Genomic DNA, 16,069 nt, shown 5'->3' with positions numbered 1-16,069 from the left:
TACTACTAGTAGTCTTATTTAATATTACAATCCTAAGTGATTAAAACGATAAAAAAGTTACAGGAACAAAAATATTTTAAAAAGTATAGATAGAAGACTGGAACATAATACGACAAAATGTTAACAGTGATATCTCTAGCTAGTGGGACTACTGGATATTTTTATCTTTTATATACTTTCTCAACATTTTATAGTATATCTTTTACCTTTTGTAATGTTAAAAAAGTTGTTTTAGGCAATAACTTTTGATCATAAACACTACAGAGACTACCATAAACATACATTGCTGTGTTAATACAAAACTGGCAAAAATATAGATTGAAAAGTTAAACTCACTGTGAATTTGAACAAACCAAAATGGCTATCTCAAACAATATAACTTCTCTCACACATACAATCCCCAAACATTAAGCAGAAATAAAGACGACTGATAAGTTTTGGTCCTTTCATAGCTGATAAGGAGCTTCTTACCTTATTTTTTAGGTTACCAAGAATCTTACATAGTATAAGGTGACAATTCACAATTTTATGGCTTTATATAAAAGGTAATTTTTGCAAATTCTAGCAACTGTGTAAAGAATAATACCAAGAAAAGAGTACTCACCCTCCACAGACCCCTGGTACCTTCTTGTTGGTATATATCAATGAAGCTGCCAATCATGCTGCCTTGGAACAAGCTTCCTTGAGCCTGCATTCGAATCTAAAATCAGAAGAGGTGAACATTTTATTTTGACAGAGAACCAAAATGAGATGTTTCACTCATTTAAAATGAAAAAAACAGTATCTGGGAATTAAAAATCAGCTTACTATTATGATGAAATTAATGACTTAAGCTACATATAGAAAGAATGTAATTTGTGTCAAAGTATATTTTATAAAGACGATTTTTATCAGCCTCACATTCCTCATACTAAGTCCATCATTTCTGAAGTTGGAAGAAACTTTGGGGAAAAGAAAGAATGAGTACTCTGTAGGGGTAGAAAATAATCCATTTAAACTACGATTAGTTTAGTGAAAAACTATAAACAACCTATATGTCCAAAAATAACAACAAAGGATTAGCTGCATAAACTATGATACATCCATTTAAGGGAATACTATGCAGCCATAAAATTTTATTGTAGAATAATATTTGTGGATATTGGAAAATGTCAACAATTAATTGCTAAATAGAAAAAGCAGGTTGCAAAGCAGTATGTATGGTATATCATTTTTATCAAAAACATGTAGACTTAAAAATAACCATATGTTCAACAAAGAGACTGACTGAACATACACACCCAAATATTGACAGTGGCTTACGTCTAAGTGATGAAGCTCCAAGTGGGCACTTTTCTCTTTTGTGTTTTTTTCTGCCTTCCACTTTTTACTACATTGAACATGCATTGCTTATTGAAGTATAAAAAGCAGGAAAAAAGTTTAAAAATATAATTTAATGCTTACAAGACCTTAAATTGAGTTTTACTTGTAAAAAGCATGACACTGTATTCTGCAAAGTAGCCTTTGAGAGGCACAAGAAAGGAGATACAGCATTAAAAGGCCATGTAAAAGATTTGGTACAATTTCCACCAAATGCACATATAGATCATAGTAGTCAGTCACTAAGTACTAGTGGCCCAAATGTAGGCCTGATTTTCATGAAGCACAACTCTAGGTTTTAATAAATGCTCTTGGTAAATCATGTTACAGCAGCATGTTTTTATGTGGAAAGTCAACTGCTACTACTAAGAGTTTTGAAATAAAACCTAAACCAAATTAAAATGGAATAGAAACTATCACAAAGACAAATTGAAACCACAAATATCCTATGGTAAGTAGAAGACTTCTTTATGCAGGTGATTCCTGACCAGGGCTGGGATGAGGGTGAGGCAAGTGTGGCACCTTCCTCAGGCACAAAATGTAGTGGGGGGGGGTTGTAAAAAACCTCAGTAATCCAGATAAATAATATCTTACTGTGATATTTTTAAAAATCAAAATTAATACACAAAAACCCATGATGAACCAAGTATCAAAACTGTAATTAAAGACAGATCCAACAGGGCAGGATTAGAGTGAGTGAGATGGATTGTACAAAATATTGCTATTTTGTTCATGAATTTTTCACATTCATTTTAATTTTTGAAAAATATTGCATAAAAATGTTATTTCTCTTGATTATTGAGTTTTTTGGCACACCCTTACATTTTGCACCCAAGGGGAGTATCTCCCTTGTCCTAGTCTTGGCCCTGTTCCTGAGCAGTCTTGAAGGATAAATTCATGAGGAAAGGAGGAAAAGGCATTGCAGGCAAAAAGAGAACTACATGCACAAAGGCAAGGAAGTGGCACGTAGTTCAGAGAAAGATCTATTCAAGAATAAATGAAAGGATTAAACAGCCCAACTGTGATTATAACTCCTATATAGGATTGTGACTACCCCCAACCCTCCACATCCCAGCACCACTCACCACTCAGCCCTACCTAAGGATATGAAAGGAAAAGGGAGATTGTAGCATTGGTCAATGGTTGTAATTGTACCAGACAGGTCAGAGCAACAGGAAATTGAAGTGAATCACTTATATGATTAAGTTTAGGACCCTGATGGATAACAAAGGAAGTTTTAGGGAATTAACTATTATTGTTCTTGAAAAGCACATTCTAATCAGTGTAATTATATTGCACATATTTTAGAGTTTTAGGATATAGTCAATTATCTTCAAAATACTTGTTCTGTAAATCTAAAGTGATATAAAAATTCTGTAGCTAAAGTATTCTCAATTTAACCCAGAAATGTCATTTCATATCATTTCTTCATCAACCACCACTGGTTTCTTTCATGTGTGTTGTTTTTCAAGTCACTCTCTCGGTTCTCAAAACTCTGAATCACAATAGATCTCCCCTCCACCAACCTAGCCACTTGTGGTTTCAAATAAATAAAACATATGTTCTCTTACTCTTTTTTCTCACATTCCCCCTAAAATGATTTTTAAAAACTTGGGATCCTCTTACACATTTTAATCATATATTTAGTGCTTTTAATTATCATAAGTGTAAATGAGTTAATAAGTAAAAAAGTTAACGATATTATCTCAAAAATAAGATGCAGATTGCTATTATTAGATTAAGTTAGATTATTAGATTAAATAAGATATAGATTGATATCATTGATATTATTAAATAAATGTTTCATTCTGAATTTTGATAAAATCTGAAAGAAATTCAATCACGTTGTAAAAAAACTCAGCACCACTAACCTATACTGTTCTGGTTCTGAATTCAGAATATCTCTAATAGGCCAAAATATATCATTTTAAAGCCAAATCTCATTCTTAATAGAAATATGGATAAGACAGGAAAAGATAGCGACATTATAGATTTACAGTATTTCAATTAGTTATTAAAGGAGGCTTCTCTAAAAACTGTATTTCACTTTATCCCTTTGTCTGATACTCCAGGTTACACCACAGGTCAATATACCATACTGTGATTTGGAATGGGTGGGGGAATGTGCCTTTCTTTTGTAAAGTGGGGCAAGGGCTGTTCTGAACACAAGCTCATTTTCAGATCAGTTTTTGAGAAGGGTACAAAGAAAGTAAGGGATCTGGAAATTGATTCCCTTAAAATTGCATAGCCCGCCCCAAAAAATTGCATAGCCCCCTTGGAAAGAACCTATAAAGGTTTGCATACTCTAGTTTGAAGACCAATGGATTAATGCACACCATAATAAACCGACTACTATTTATTAAGCATCAACTACCTACCAAGTACAATGATAACGGTTTACATATATTATCTTTAATCCTTAACAACCCTATGCAATACATACTGAATTATCTTCATTTTACAAATGAAGAAACTGAGGCTTAAAGCAGTTAAGTGATTTGCCCAAGGTTTTACAGCTGGCAAGGGACGGAGTGGGGATCTGAGCCCAAATCTGACTCAAAGCTCATGCTCTTTTCGTGTCACACTGCATACATCCAACGCTGCCAGACTTCTCTTACCTTTAGCACATCGGTGGGATTGGCTATAGTGGAAGATATCACTCCTGACACTACCCCACATATCATATTAATTAAAAGAGTTTCATCTGTAAAAATGAACAAAAAAAAGAAAGGTCTGCTTGTAAGAGGTACCAGTTTCTGAGAACAGAGTGCTGAGCTATCAGAAAAAGGGAACCATGTCAGAGAACTGACTACAGAAATGAACCACAAAGCTTATGAAAATAAAGAAACTCAAATATTTCTAGGTTCCAAATCAGTACTGAAACATATAAAATTAAAATAGATATTTCTAAAACACACTGGAATATATCCTATTATTCTGTATAACTGCCAATATTCCATATAAATTCAGAATGTGCTATTTCTCCTTCAATCATTTCAAACATCTAAAGAAAAAAATTTTTAAGTCTTTTTCTGGAGAATCATCAACTCTAAAGACTCAGGAACCGAATGTTAAAGGATAAAATCTTATGTCTAATAGGAAAAAAAGTACCTAAATATTAATTTTAATTGGCCATATTATCTACTAGCCTCTATTTATTGACAGAAGATTTCTGTAGTTAAATGTGGCAAAACTAGTCATTTGGAACTAAATCCTCTCAGCTAGAAAAAAGAACAAAGAAACCACAGAGCATATTGTTCTAAAATTCAATCTTCACCATGCCTCCTCACCATAGCGAGCCTACAAGTTAAAAACTAGGTAAACCAGGCTTCCCTGGTGGTGCAGTGGTTGAGAGTCCACCTGCCGATGCAGGGCACACGGGTTCGTGTCCCGGTCTGGGAAGATCCCACATGCCGCGGAGCGGCTGGGCCCGTGAGCCATGGCCGCTGAGCCTGCGCGTCCGGAGCCTGTGCTCCACAACGGGAGAGGCCACGACAGTGAGAGGCCCACGTACCGCAAAAAGGCTCCAGAAAAAGTTGACTTAGACAATAAAGCAATTCAAAGGACATTACCAACCGAAAAGCTCTCCAGCTGTCCCCAACTATGCAACAGCCTCAGGCCTGTAGTAAAATAACCATTTTAGTATAGTATCCAGCTGAAAAAGCTACAGCAGCAAATAGAGACATATGGTAATGCTGAATGTGGGTTACGGTGGCCATATTTTGTATATATATAAAACTACTCTACCTGACCAAAGCTTATCAAAACCCACAGCTAGAGGATTCCTTATAGTTGAAGTCCTCTTGTAGATGAGAACAGCATTAATTTTCTCAACAAGTTTGCTCCATGTTCTCTCTGTGATGACCAGAAGCCTTTTTTTGTTCGTTTGATAGGAAAAGGGACAAACTTGAAGAGCAGGTCCCTCTAACCTTATACATCACCTCTGCAAGGATTAATCCCAAATCAGTACAAGCTTATTTTGTCCTTGCAATGACTGCTATCCATTCTCAGGCACCCTGTGATGAACACTTCTCATTAAGCATGATTTCAACAATCCCTTTGAGTGTTACCTTAAAAGAGAATAAGGAGTCTTATACTGACCTTCTAAACGTTCTACAAATAATCTCTTCAAGCTCTGGTAAATGCCAATTTTAATGGTGCCATATGATGCCTGTCTTAGTAAAGCAGGAGCGATTCTGCCAGAAAGAAGGAAAGAAAAAGAAAGTCAGTTATACTTAACATGCACTCACAGATTATACATATCTAGACAGCCTACTCACTTCCATCACCCCCCTCATTCCATAAAAACAGCAAAATATGCATTTTTTTCAAGCACCCATGGATTCATCAAGAGAGTGCATCTAGGTCATGAAACAAACCTCAAAAATTTAAAATAATTGAAATCATATAGAATATGTTCTCTGACCATAATGGAATTAAGCTGGAAATCAATAAGGAAAATCCACAAACACTTGGAAATTAAATGATACTTCTAAACAATCTATGGGTGACATGGGTGTATGTTTTAAATACATAGAATTGAATGAAAATGAAAATTCAACCTATTAAAATATGTGGGATGCAACCAAAGCAGTGCTGAGAGAGAAATTTATAGCACAAAATGCTTACATTAGAAAAGAGGGAAAGTCTCAAAATAATCAATAATTTAAGTTCCTACCCTCAAGAAACTAGAAAAAAGAAGAGCAAAATGAATCCAAAGCAAGCAGAAGGAAGTAAATAATAAAGAGCATAAATTAATAAACTTGAAAACAGGAAAATAAAGAAAAATCAATGAAACAAAGTTATTTTGGAAAAAAATCAATAAAACTAATAAAACTCTAGCAAGGGTCCCAGTAGTAAAAAGAGAAATGTCACCAAAAGGAATAAAACGGGGAATAGCACTACAATTCTGCAGTCATTAAAAGAATAATAAAGGAATACTATAAACAACCTTATGCTCATAAATTCAACAACTTAGAAGAAATGGACTAATTCCTTGCAAACTACAAACTACCAAAACTCGATCAAGATGAAATAGATAATCTGAATAATCTCATAATCATTAAAATTTTTAATTTATAATTTAAAAGTTCCCAAAAAGGAACTCTCCAGGCCCACCCAGATCATTTCACTGGGGAGTTCTACCAAATATTTAATAAATGAATGCCAATCTTACACAATCTCTTCCAGAAAACAGAAGAGGGAACACTTCCCAACTCATTTTATGAAGCTAGTATTACCCTGCTAACAAAACCAAAAAAACAGTACAGAAAAGGAAAACTAACTACAAGCCAATATCTCTCATGAACTTAGATGCAAAACTCCTTAACAAAATATCAGCATATTGAACCAGTAATGTAGAAAAAGTATACACCATTACCCACTTCATAGATTTTTTTTAAATCAACCTTACTTCCTAGCAGATGCAGATATATCTTCAATCCTATCAAGGAGGTACCAGAGCCAAGATTTCACCCTATTTAAGTTCTGCTTATAAACTGGAGACATTCTCACTCATACCTCCTTTGAGATTCTTCCAAACTGCAGAAGTATACTTTAGCTGTTATAAATAGAAAGACAGCAGCAGCTCAAACAGTTAAGATTTTAAAATGATGACAAAACATGCATATTTCTGACTTTATTGCTTGCTATCCGAAAAAAATAATCTTGTGATCATCTGTGCTGATAAAAGAACAAGGTGAAACAGATGATCCATGATTCACTTGCTTAAGGATGTAATACTTGATTTTTTCCCCCAAGTAAACTATCTTTGAAATTAAGGCTAACGTAAGTTAATAATAAAACTGATATCCATTCTCTGAGCAATAAATTGGTACCCTAGATACAGGAGTGGACTAGTAAATTGGCAGCAGATAAACAACACACTGGACAATAAACCACCGACATATGAATAACCAAAAGATGAACCCCCAAAAAAAATGATGGGTCTCCCGCTCTTTCATTCTGCATTTTCTATTTAAACTGCCAGAATAGTATTTCTTTAAAGAGGAAAAATTGTTTTACAAGTCAGTATTTGGCAACTCAGGAAGATTATCACAGAAATATATACTGCGAATTGGTGCCGCTATTCACAGTGGCTATGGATGACTCTCAGGAAAACAGGAAAAAGCCAATGCTGCAATGAGATATCCATTTTAAAATGTATCGCTTATAGCCAAATGAACACAAGATCCAAAGCTCAAGATTTACAAGCAAGTGAAATATAAACTGGCACATCAATATTGAATTATAAGTTGAAATGGTGAATATAAAGGGCACAAACTAACAGACAGCTGAAATACATGGCTTCTCAAAAAAGTATTTCTATTCGTGACGTAAGGAAAGAGTCCAGTCTCACCCTGAATACAGAGCCAATACACCTTCTTCCTTATAGATTCGGAACAAGGCATGAAACATTCCTCGGTATTTTATCTCTTTGAAGCGGACATCAATACTTTGGCCTTGAACTTGAAGTCGCGTTTTGGTCAAGTCCACAGGGAAAGTTCCTGTGAAGGAACACACTCATTTATAAGTTTTTCCAAAGAATCACAGTTAGGTTTTGGATGAATTTAAGCCAATGGTAATTTTTAAAACATAAGACAAAGTTCTTTTTCTAACACCTAGGTCTCTACTTAAATATCACTATCAGAGGACAAGAGTTGTATGTGATAAAGTGAAATGTACTATATCTAGGCAGCAGGATTTGACCCACAGTATAACTGAAACTGTGATATAATAAAGTGCTTTAGGATAGTCCTAATACACTATAAATGCAAAATACGTAAATGTTTTAATTTCATCTGTTAACATACAATCTGACATTTATCTGTCTCTTCCTTCTGCCCCCCTCCCACCTCAAGTCTCCCTACTTCTCCCTCATAAAATCTCCCCAAATCTTCACCAAGAAGATAGGAAAGCATGGGATTGCTGTTCCACATACTCTTAAATACTATTACAAAGTTTTGTGGGTTTTTTCTTTTATCTGTCTATGAGAAATAGTTTTCTAGTATTATGAAAGATAATGGCAAAGTCCTATTTGGCCTACTCATCTGGGTTCCTTAGGTAATTCAGGACTAACACCAGCACAGTGCTGAGTGGGAAATTTTCTTTAACCAAACTTCTTTCTCTTATTATATCAACACAGAGAAGTGGTCATTACATTGGCAAAATATATTTCAAGGACTATTTCAAGGTCTAAAACTAACAAGATGCAGCTCTGGTCACTGATGACCTTGATACCATAACACCAGACAATATGCCAAGAAAGTCAATAAAAACTAGTGGATTGGGGTCACTTATGAACAGTTTAGGAAAGAAAATTTGGAAGATGAAAAAACACAATCTAAAAGTATTTCAAAATTAAAATCAAATAGAAAAGAATCTGGTTTGATCTTGGTCAATCTTCTTCTAAAATGGGAAAGAGGTTTGAAAAAAGGAAATCTGAATACTTACTAAGAAATTTATAAACAACTGAGCACAGAGAAAGGCCACTTGTATAAGAATATAACAGAAACCCCTATCTTATCTAATTCCCTCTATATTTTCATGTATGTTTCCTAAGCATAGCAAATTAACAAATAATTAAACTATCAAAACAGCTTCCTAAAATTGACTTTTCTTAACTTCACTTGCCATACCGTCTGTAGTGCTTTTTTTTCTTTAAGGTGTACATCTTTTTTTTTTTAACATCTTTATTGGAGTATAATTGCTTTACAATGGTGTGTTAGTTTCTGCTGTATAACAAAGTGAATCAGCTATACATATACATATGTTCCCATATCCCCTCCCTCTTGCGTCTCCCTCCCACCCTCCCTATCCCACCCTTCTAGGTGGTCACAAAGCACAGAGCTGATCTCCCTGTGCTCTGAGGCTGCTTCCCACTAGCTATCTATTTGACATTTGGTAGTGTATATATGTCCATGCCACTCTCTCACTTCATCCCAGCTTACACTTCCCCCTCCCCGTGTCCTCAAGTCCATTCTCTACATCTGCATCTTTATTCCTGTCCTGCCCCTAGGTTCATCAGAACCATTTTTTTTTAGATTCCATATATATAAATAAAATATTACTTGATAGCTTTGAGACAACAGTTTTTAAAACAAATAGGGCGGGACTTCCCTGATGGTCCAGTGGTTGAGACTCTGCGCTCCCAATGCAGGGGGCCCAGGTTCGACCCCTGGTCAGGGAACTAGATCCTGCATGCTGCAACTAAAAGATCCTGCATGCCACAACTAAAGATCCCACATGCCGCACAAAGATCCAGCACGCGGCAACGAAGGTCCTGCATGCTCCAACGAAGGCCCGGTGCAGCCAAATAAATAAATAAATATATATTTTTAAAGTACATTACTTTCTTATGATAAATTTTTTTTTTAAATAGGGCAAGCAGGCTTCCCTGGTGGCACAGTGGTTGAGAGTCCGCCTGCCGATGCAGGGGACGCGGGTTCGTGCCCCAGTCCGGGAAGGTCCCACATGCCGCGGAGTGGCTGGGCCCGTGAGCCATGGCCACTGAGCCTACGCGTCCGGAGCCTGTGCTCTGCAACGGGAGAGGCCACAACAGTGAGAGGCCCACGTACCGCAAAAAAAAACAAAAAACAAATAACACTACCATATCTATACCCTAAGGAGCAGGTTTCTCAGTTTTCACTTTCTTACCAAACTCAGCAACAATAGAGGCAAGGCCGCCATATACGAAGGGTTTCCAATTCAGACCAGACATCTCATGGCTTACAGTGGCACTTTTCTGGTGCTAAAAGTAAACACAAATCAGAACAAGGCACAAGAGTGAGGAGCATCTGTTAGTATATGATCACATAATTTATATCAACAAAATTTGCAAATAAAACAAATGTAGAGAAAAAACCCTACCAGGTGGAATGACAAAAAAATGAAGGCTCCTGTTTTATGCGATGATCATGAGTGTGTTCTTTACTGCCATTCTGTAGAGGTAAGTGTTCGATTCACTCAAATATCAACCTGTGCCCTTCACGTTCTCTAGTTTCTTTAATGTTATTCCCATCCCCACCCAAAGAAGAGGTTTCATTCCATCCAGCACACCCAACTTAGACATCCAACTAGACAATTACAAGTGAAGGAGCCTGGACTTTAAATTATATAGGCTGAGGCATCTCATAAAAGCAGTTCATGGTATTCAGTTAGCTTGATTCAGGTGCAAGGCAGACTGACACCACTACCCTCTCATATTCTTAGTCCTCTCATCTCTCCACTAAATTTTAGGGTTTTATTTCATCTAGCTACTTTCCAGCTACACACAACCTCCCCCCACTAGGCCCAGGGTAAGTTAAGCACATTTTCACCTTCCTTCTGGTTCCCAGAGGAATGACGGCAATATGGATGATGTCTCTCCTCTCTCTGACATTTAACATACATCCATCTAATGAATCTCCTTTTCCCTGGCCTTTTAAAGCACATACATACAAATATTGTTTTTCTTTGATGTTTGGGTTCTTTAACAATGTATACTACTCCCCATCCCCCTCACCTCCTTCCCCATCCCGCCCCCATTAGACCTGTCACCCTCAATATTTTCAGCCTTTTTTTCCGGCCACTCCCAGCTATTTCCCTCTTGGATTTTATTTTTTCCACAGTTCTGCCTCCTAAATCAGTGGTTTTCAAATTTCAATGTGCACCAGAATCATCTAGAAGGCAGATTAAAACATTGACTGCTGGGCCTTACCCTCAGAGTTTTTGATTGGTGGTCTGGGTCTGGCGTGAGAATTTGCAAATTTGCAAATAATGCTGATGCTTCCACGCTTTAAGAACTACTACTCTAGGCATTGCCTACTAAGTCCTGGTCCAGCTGGAAGCAATCTATTTTCTGAGGATGGATTCTCAGATTTCTTTTAAATATTCCTTTTTCAGATCTTCATGGTATGCATACTATTGAATTTCAAAAGCAACTTCAAGTGGTTTACAGTCAGGAATGAAGACTCTAAAGTCAGACTTGCCTAGGTTTAAATCCTGACACCACCACTTATTAGTTCTGTGACCTTGGGCAAGTTATTTAACCACTGTGCGCCTGAGTTTTCTGAACTGTAAAATGGGAATAATAATAAATACTATATTATAGGGTTGTTGTGAAAATTAAATAATATATGTAAAACACTTAGAAAAGTACCCGGCACCTAGTTCAACTATTAGCTATTATCATTATTACATTTTTGAATAGTTAAGTACTCAAATATACATTTTAACAGATAATACTTACTGCCCACCTCCCCTACTGCCCAATCTGGGGTTAGCACCATTGAATCACAGTCTCTTTTTATGGAAGACAAGGTTTTGTTTCCTTTCCACATAAGGAATTCTCTGTAACTAAGCACAGAAGAACAATTTTCCAGAGAGGATAGCTAACATGCAGACAAATGTTTTAGAGGCCAGAAAAATAATTATGGAAACTTCCTTTCAAACATAGTATGATCAGCCAGTCCATCTGACAGAGTCTGCAGTAGAAAACTCTTTTGGAGGAAAACTGTTGAAAATAATTCTAAAAAGCAAAGTAGCAATAAGCAATTCAATTACCAGCTGCAGCTTGAGATAAGTCTTGAGTACCAAATACTACCTTATCAACATTTTCAGCTATGCCCATATTTTAAGATTACAACTGATAGTAAAACATGACACAAATGATGAGAGGGTAGGCATGGAAAAGCAAGGACCATGGCATATCCCTTCTCTAAGTTGGGGCAAGGTGGAATGCCCTTTCCATTCACCAATTTAGAGATTGCCCAAAACAATCAAACATTTCAAATGGCTGCTATACTTGTCTCCAACACTTTCTCTTTATAACTTCCTTCAACTCTTTTCATCGCAGAAGAAGCCTGACTTGACTACCTGCTACCCAGCCTTTTAATAAAGAAGATGTGCTCAGGGTTCAGGGAGCAATAATAAAGCAATTAAAGGCAGGGGGCAAAGCCACAGCAGGGACCAGAAAGACCAGTCACAATCTCAGGTCCGTTAGCCCAGTGGTTCTTTAATGAAAATGTTCACGATTCTGGCTTGAACTAAAGAAAATAAGGGCACCTAGTGCCTTTTATTTCAGCTAAATGTATTTAATGTAAAGGACTATTAGAAGATCATGTTCTTCCTACTCCTGGAGCATTTTTTAAAAATCACATTTCTTGTATGAAATGTATTAGTAGTTGGTAGCTGATATTGTTTAGTGTTCTTATTTGGCAAAATAAGACTGGCTACCCTACTTTGCGCTCATTTTTGTCATTCTCTATATTACACTTCAATTACTACAGCTGAAAATTTCAGTCACTTTTGTAGGAGCCATTATCACACTACTGAATCACTCAAATGTCAGCTAAAACCTTTTACATAAGGCTGTATATATGCATGCATGTTATGTCACAGCTATTCCACAGCTGTAAAATGCTCTTTTGAGCCTTCATTTATCCCTTATATATCTTAAATCTCAGGCATACAAATAATGACTAGGATGAGGTTTATCTTCTGGTTGCCCCATGTTATTTTCTCTCTTAACTAGGTAAGATCCCTGAAGGCCGACACCATGTCTCACAGTACTTTTTATAACCCCTACAATAGCTGGCACAGAACTGGGTACACGTCCATTATTGATAAATACTTGGTTGGTTCCAGTGTGATGTCCTTTATGCATGTATACAGCCTGTATGTAAAAGGTTACAGGGAAAATTTGAAAGTTAACTTACTGGACCTGACCAATGCTACACATTGTACACGACACTTTGCTGGTCCTCAGAGATTCTCTCCCTACTAATTCTCTCCCCTGGCTTTTGTTGCAGAGAATTACTTGTGTAAAATACCCCAAGCACTCTAAAAATGATTTTGACTTGTGGGGGCTCTCCCCAGATATGGGTAAAAGAAAAGAGTCATACCTGAGTTGAAGTAGAAATATAGTACCTTAAATATTTTTATCTTGTTAAGAAGCCAATGAAAAATGTCTTCAAAATGCAGACATGTATTCTGAAGTCTGACTAAGGGAAATCTTATAGCCTAAAGAGTGAGAAGAATATCTAGAACACAAATTACATAACCCTGTTACACTACTCCAAAGATCTGGTCAGAAAAATGCAGGTGCCTTTCTTGCTTTCTCCTTTAAGGAAGAGTAAGCGTTAGAGATTCTCAGCTTCAGGAGGTAATAATGGAGAGTCAAGCAAATGTTTATTGAAGGCATACTAAATGCCCAAATGTGCTATGGGTATAAACGTGATGTTTAAAACAAACACAAACACACACACACACACACAGACACAACATATGTTCTAACACCATGACAATATTTATGTTTCCTGGATAATTAAGGAGATGGGTGTGGGGATAAAAGTTGTATGAAATACAGTTCTTGCCTTTCAAGAGCTTATAAACTGGTGGAAGAAATCAGAGTAGTTCATTAAAGAAAAAAATAAGTGCCAAACTATGTAGCACAAACTATAAGAGCAGGAGAAGCATGGAAAATGAGACAATCCGCGTGGGCTTGAATAATTTGAAAAGGCTTATGGAGATGAGAGAACTTAAAGTGGGCCTTGACAGAGGGCAGGTAGAATCTCAACAGGTATAGGTAAGGAGAGGGTGTAGGGAGGAGAACAGGACGGATAGATACAAATGTGGGGAAAAACACAGCATGTGGAGGCAAGCATCAGTATGGTTTGACTCAGAAGGAAGAGTGCAATCTAACTGGAACAGAGAATTATTTTATCTAACTGAAACAATATCAGACAAAAAGTATGATAAGGAACAGGTTAAGTTGAAAGTCCTGAAACCAAAGTGTGTGTGGCAGGGTGGGAGGGATACTGTAAATTTTTGAATAGGGAAGTGACTTGAAGAAATCTACCACATTAATTAGCCTACTAGGGCTGCAGCCAAGCAGTGGATTACAAACAGGAGAGGCAGGGAAACTAGCTTAGGATGGTGTGAAGTAAAGCAGACAAGATGTTTGTTGGCAGTGAGGTTAGAGATAAACTTCTAAAATAGAGACACAAAGGAACTTGATGATGTAGGGAATGAAGGGGAGGGAAGAGTTCATGATGACTTGAAGCATCCCCAGCCTGAAAAAAACAAGGAAACACTGACAGAACACTACAAATGTCCCTGCTGTTGTTACCTTGTCTGAGAAACTAATTCATGTTAATAATGGCTGTCATCCCAATTAGTTAGCTGAACTGCATTTTAATAGATGCCTTCAATGCCTTGACCTCAAGGAGTGGCAGGGGGTAGAAACTGAAGGGGAGCATCTTTCAACAGCATCCGTCACACTAATACAATGGAGGTGTTTGCTTACTCCGCTTACAATCACGGCCGCCGTTGCAAACTTCACCCTTAGAAAAATTAGGATTATTCCGGGAAAGATACCCATTCACCCTCTGGGTAGCAGGATCTTGCCAGTTCCTCAGCTGTCAGAGCGAGTTCGTGGAGAGAAGGGAGGCGCCTGAAGGAGGCGGCCTCCCTGGGGGGTCGAGGAAGCAGGGTTCAATCGAAGAAGTAAAACCACCGATGCCAGAAGAGTGAAAGACAGGGAAGGGACTCAGCTGAGGGGAGAGAGAGACCAAAGGACCGTTAAGCCCCTCCCAGGCCGGGAACCAGGTCAGCCCGGCCCCGCGCGGCCTGGCGCGGCCCAGCCCCGCTCCCCAGCCTTGAAGCCCAGGAGCTCCCCCTCACCTGCTCGGGCTCATCGGACGACTGGGAAGACGAGGCTCCCACAGTCGGAAGCGCCACTGCAACGCCAACCCGGAAGTATTGGTACCAACGGAAGTAACCAAGTCGTCGCTTCGGCAACGGTGGTACAGCCATCCCAACTCCGCCCCCTCCGAGCCTAAAAGAGAAGGCGCGAAATAGGAGGCGGAAATGACAAGGGTCTTAACGAAGGAGTCGGGCAGGCTGCAGGCGCAAAGGCCCAGACGGGGCAACCTGACTCTAGGGAGGTGCAGGTAGAGGAGGCTAAGACATGAGAAATTTGGCAGCTTCTGCAGCTAACGTGGGTGGAGTGATGTCGGCCCGTCACCGCATCACCACCCACCTCGCGCGTACAAGGACTAGGGAAAGAAAGGGCTGGGTACGAGGGGCGGAGCCAGCAGAGTGAAAGGGCGGAGGGGGGCGCCTGCGAGCAGAGTACCAAAAAGGAGGGAATGTGAGGGGGCGGGGCAAATGCTTAAAACAAAAGTGGGATAATGAGGGAAAGGGAGTGAGCGGTATTTACAGAGGTGCCTGAGCTGTGGGGGGAGTGGGGCGGGGGTGAGGAGTGGGACAGGGTAGGGGCAGAAATAAAGATCAAATAAGCAAATAACCTCAGCACCAGGTCTGAGGTCGCCAGGTGCTCAAAGCACATGGTTGAGAAAGAGCAAGTTAGAAGCAGAAAAGGGACCATAAAAAGTTCAAGATAAAGAAAATGAAGAGTAGAAATACTAACGGGGGAATCCGAGTTAATCCTCACCTCACAATCAGCCAGCAGATGATGAGAGGGCCTGGTGATCAGCTTCGGGCTCTAGCCCCACCCCAGGAGCCAGAAGGAATAACTTCAGAGCACCATAGATAATTACGTTAACCAATGGGCTATGTTTTTAAGCCTCTCGCGTGAAGGTCCCGTAATCACGCAAGAATACAAAATACTGTGGTTTAGACGTTGAGTATAAGTAAAAGTAAGTCAATGCAAGGCCTGTGGCCATAAATAATTATTTGTTAAATGAATAAATTTTGGGAATACCTTTGT

The 16,069-nt window shown here is 38.3% G+C and overlaps 1 protein-coding gene across 2 annotated transcripts in view; it reads right to left on the bottom strand.

The window, feature by feature from the left end:
• SLC25A14 (solute carrier family 25 member 14) overlaps nucleotides 1-15,067 on the bottom strand; it is a 36,757-nt gene extending 21,690 nt beyond the window's left edge. The window contains exons 1-7 of one of the 2 annotated variants that reach the window (XM_065900539.1): nucleotides 15,022-15,067; nucleotides 14,654-14,891; nucleotides 10,015-10,108; nucleotides 7,718-7,865; nucleotides 5,461-5,555; nucleotides 3,978-4,063; nucleotides 605-700 (exon numbers count right to left, since the gene is read on the bottom strand). In XM_065900539.1, the coding sequence (XP_065756611.1) occupies nucleotides 605-700; nucleotides 3,978-4,063; nucleotides 5,461-5,555; nucleotides 7,718-7,865; nucleotides 10,015-10,108; nucleotides 14,654-14,719 (585 nt within the window). In that variant the 5' untranslated portion in view covers nucleotides 14,720-14,891; nucleotides 15,022-15,067. Of the gene's footprint in view, nucleotides 1-604; nucleotides 701-3,977; nucleotides 4,064-5,460; nucleotides 5,556-7,717; nucleotides 7,866-10,014; nucleotides 10,109-14,644; nucleotides 14,892-15,021 lie in introns of both variants that reach the window. The other variant, XM_065900538.1, reaches the window with a different exon arrangement.
• Between the last annotated feature and the right edge of the window lie 1,002 nt (nucleotides 15,068-16,069).

Source organism: Phocoena phocoena, chromosome X (assembly GCF_963924675.1).
Source record: "Phocoena phocoena chromosome X, mPhoPho1.1, whole genome shotgun sequence".
NCBI lineage: Eukaryota > Metazoa > Chordata > Mammalia > Artiodactyla > Phocoenidae > Phocoena > Phocoena phocoena.
The sequence above is the reverse complement of the archived record's forward strand: the minus strand, read 5'-3'. Positions and strand labels throughout refer to the sequence as shown.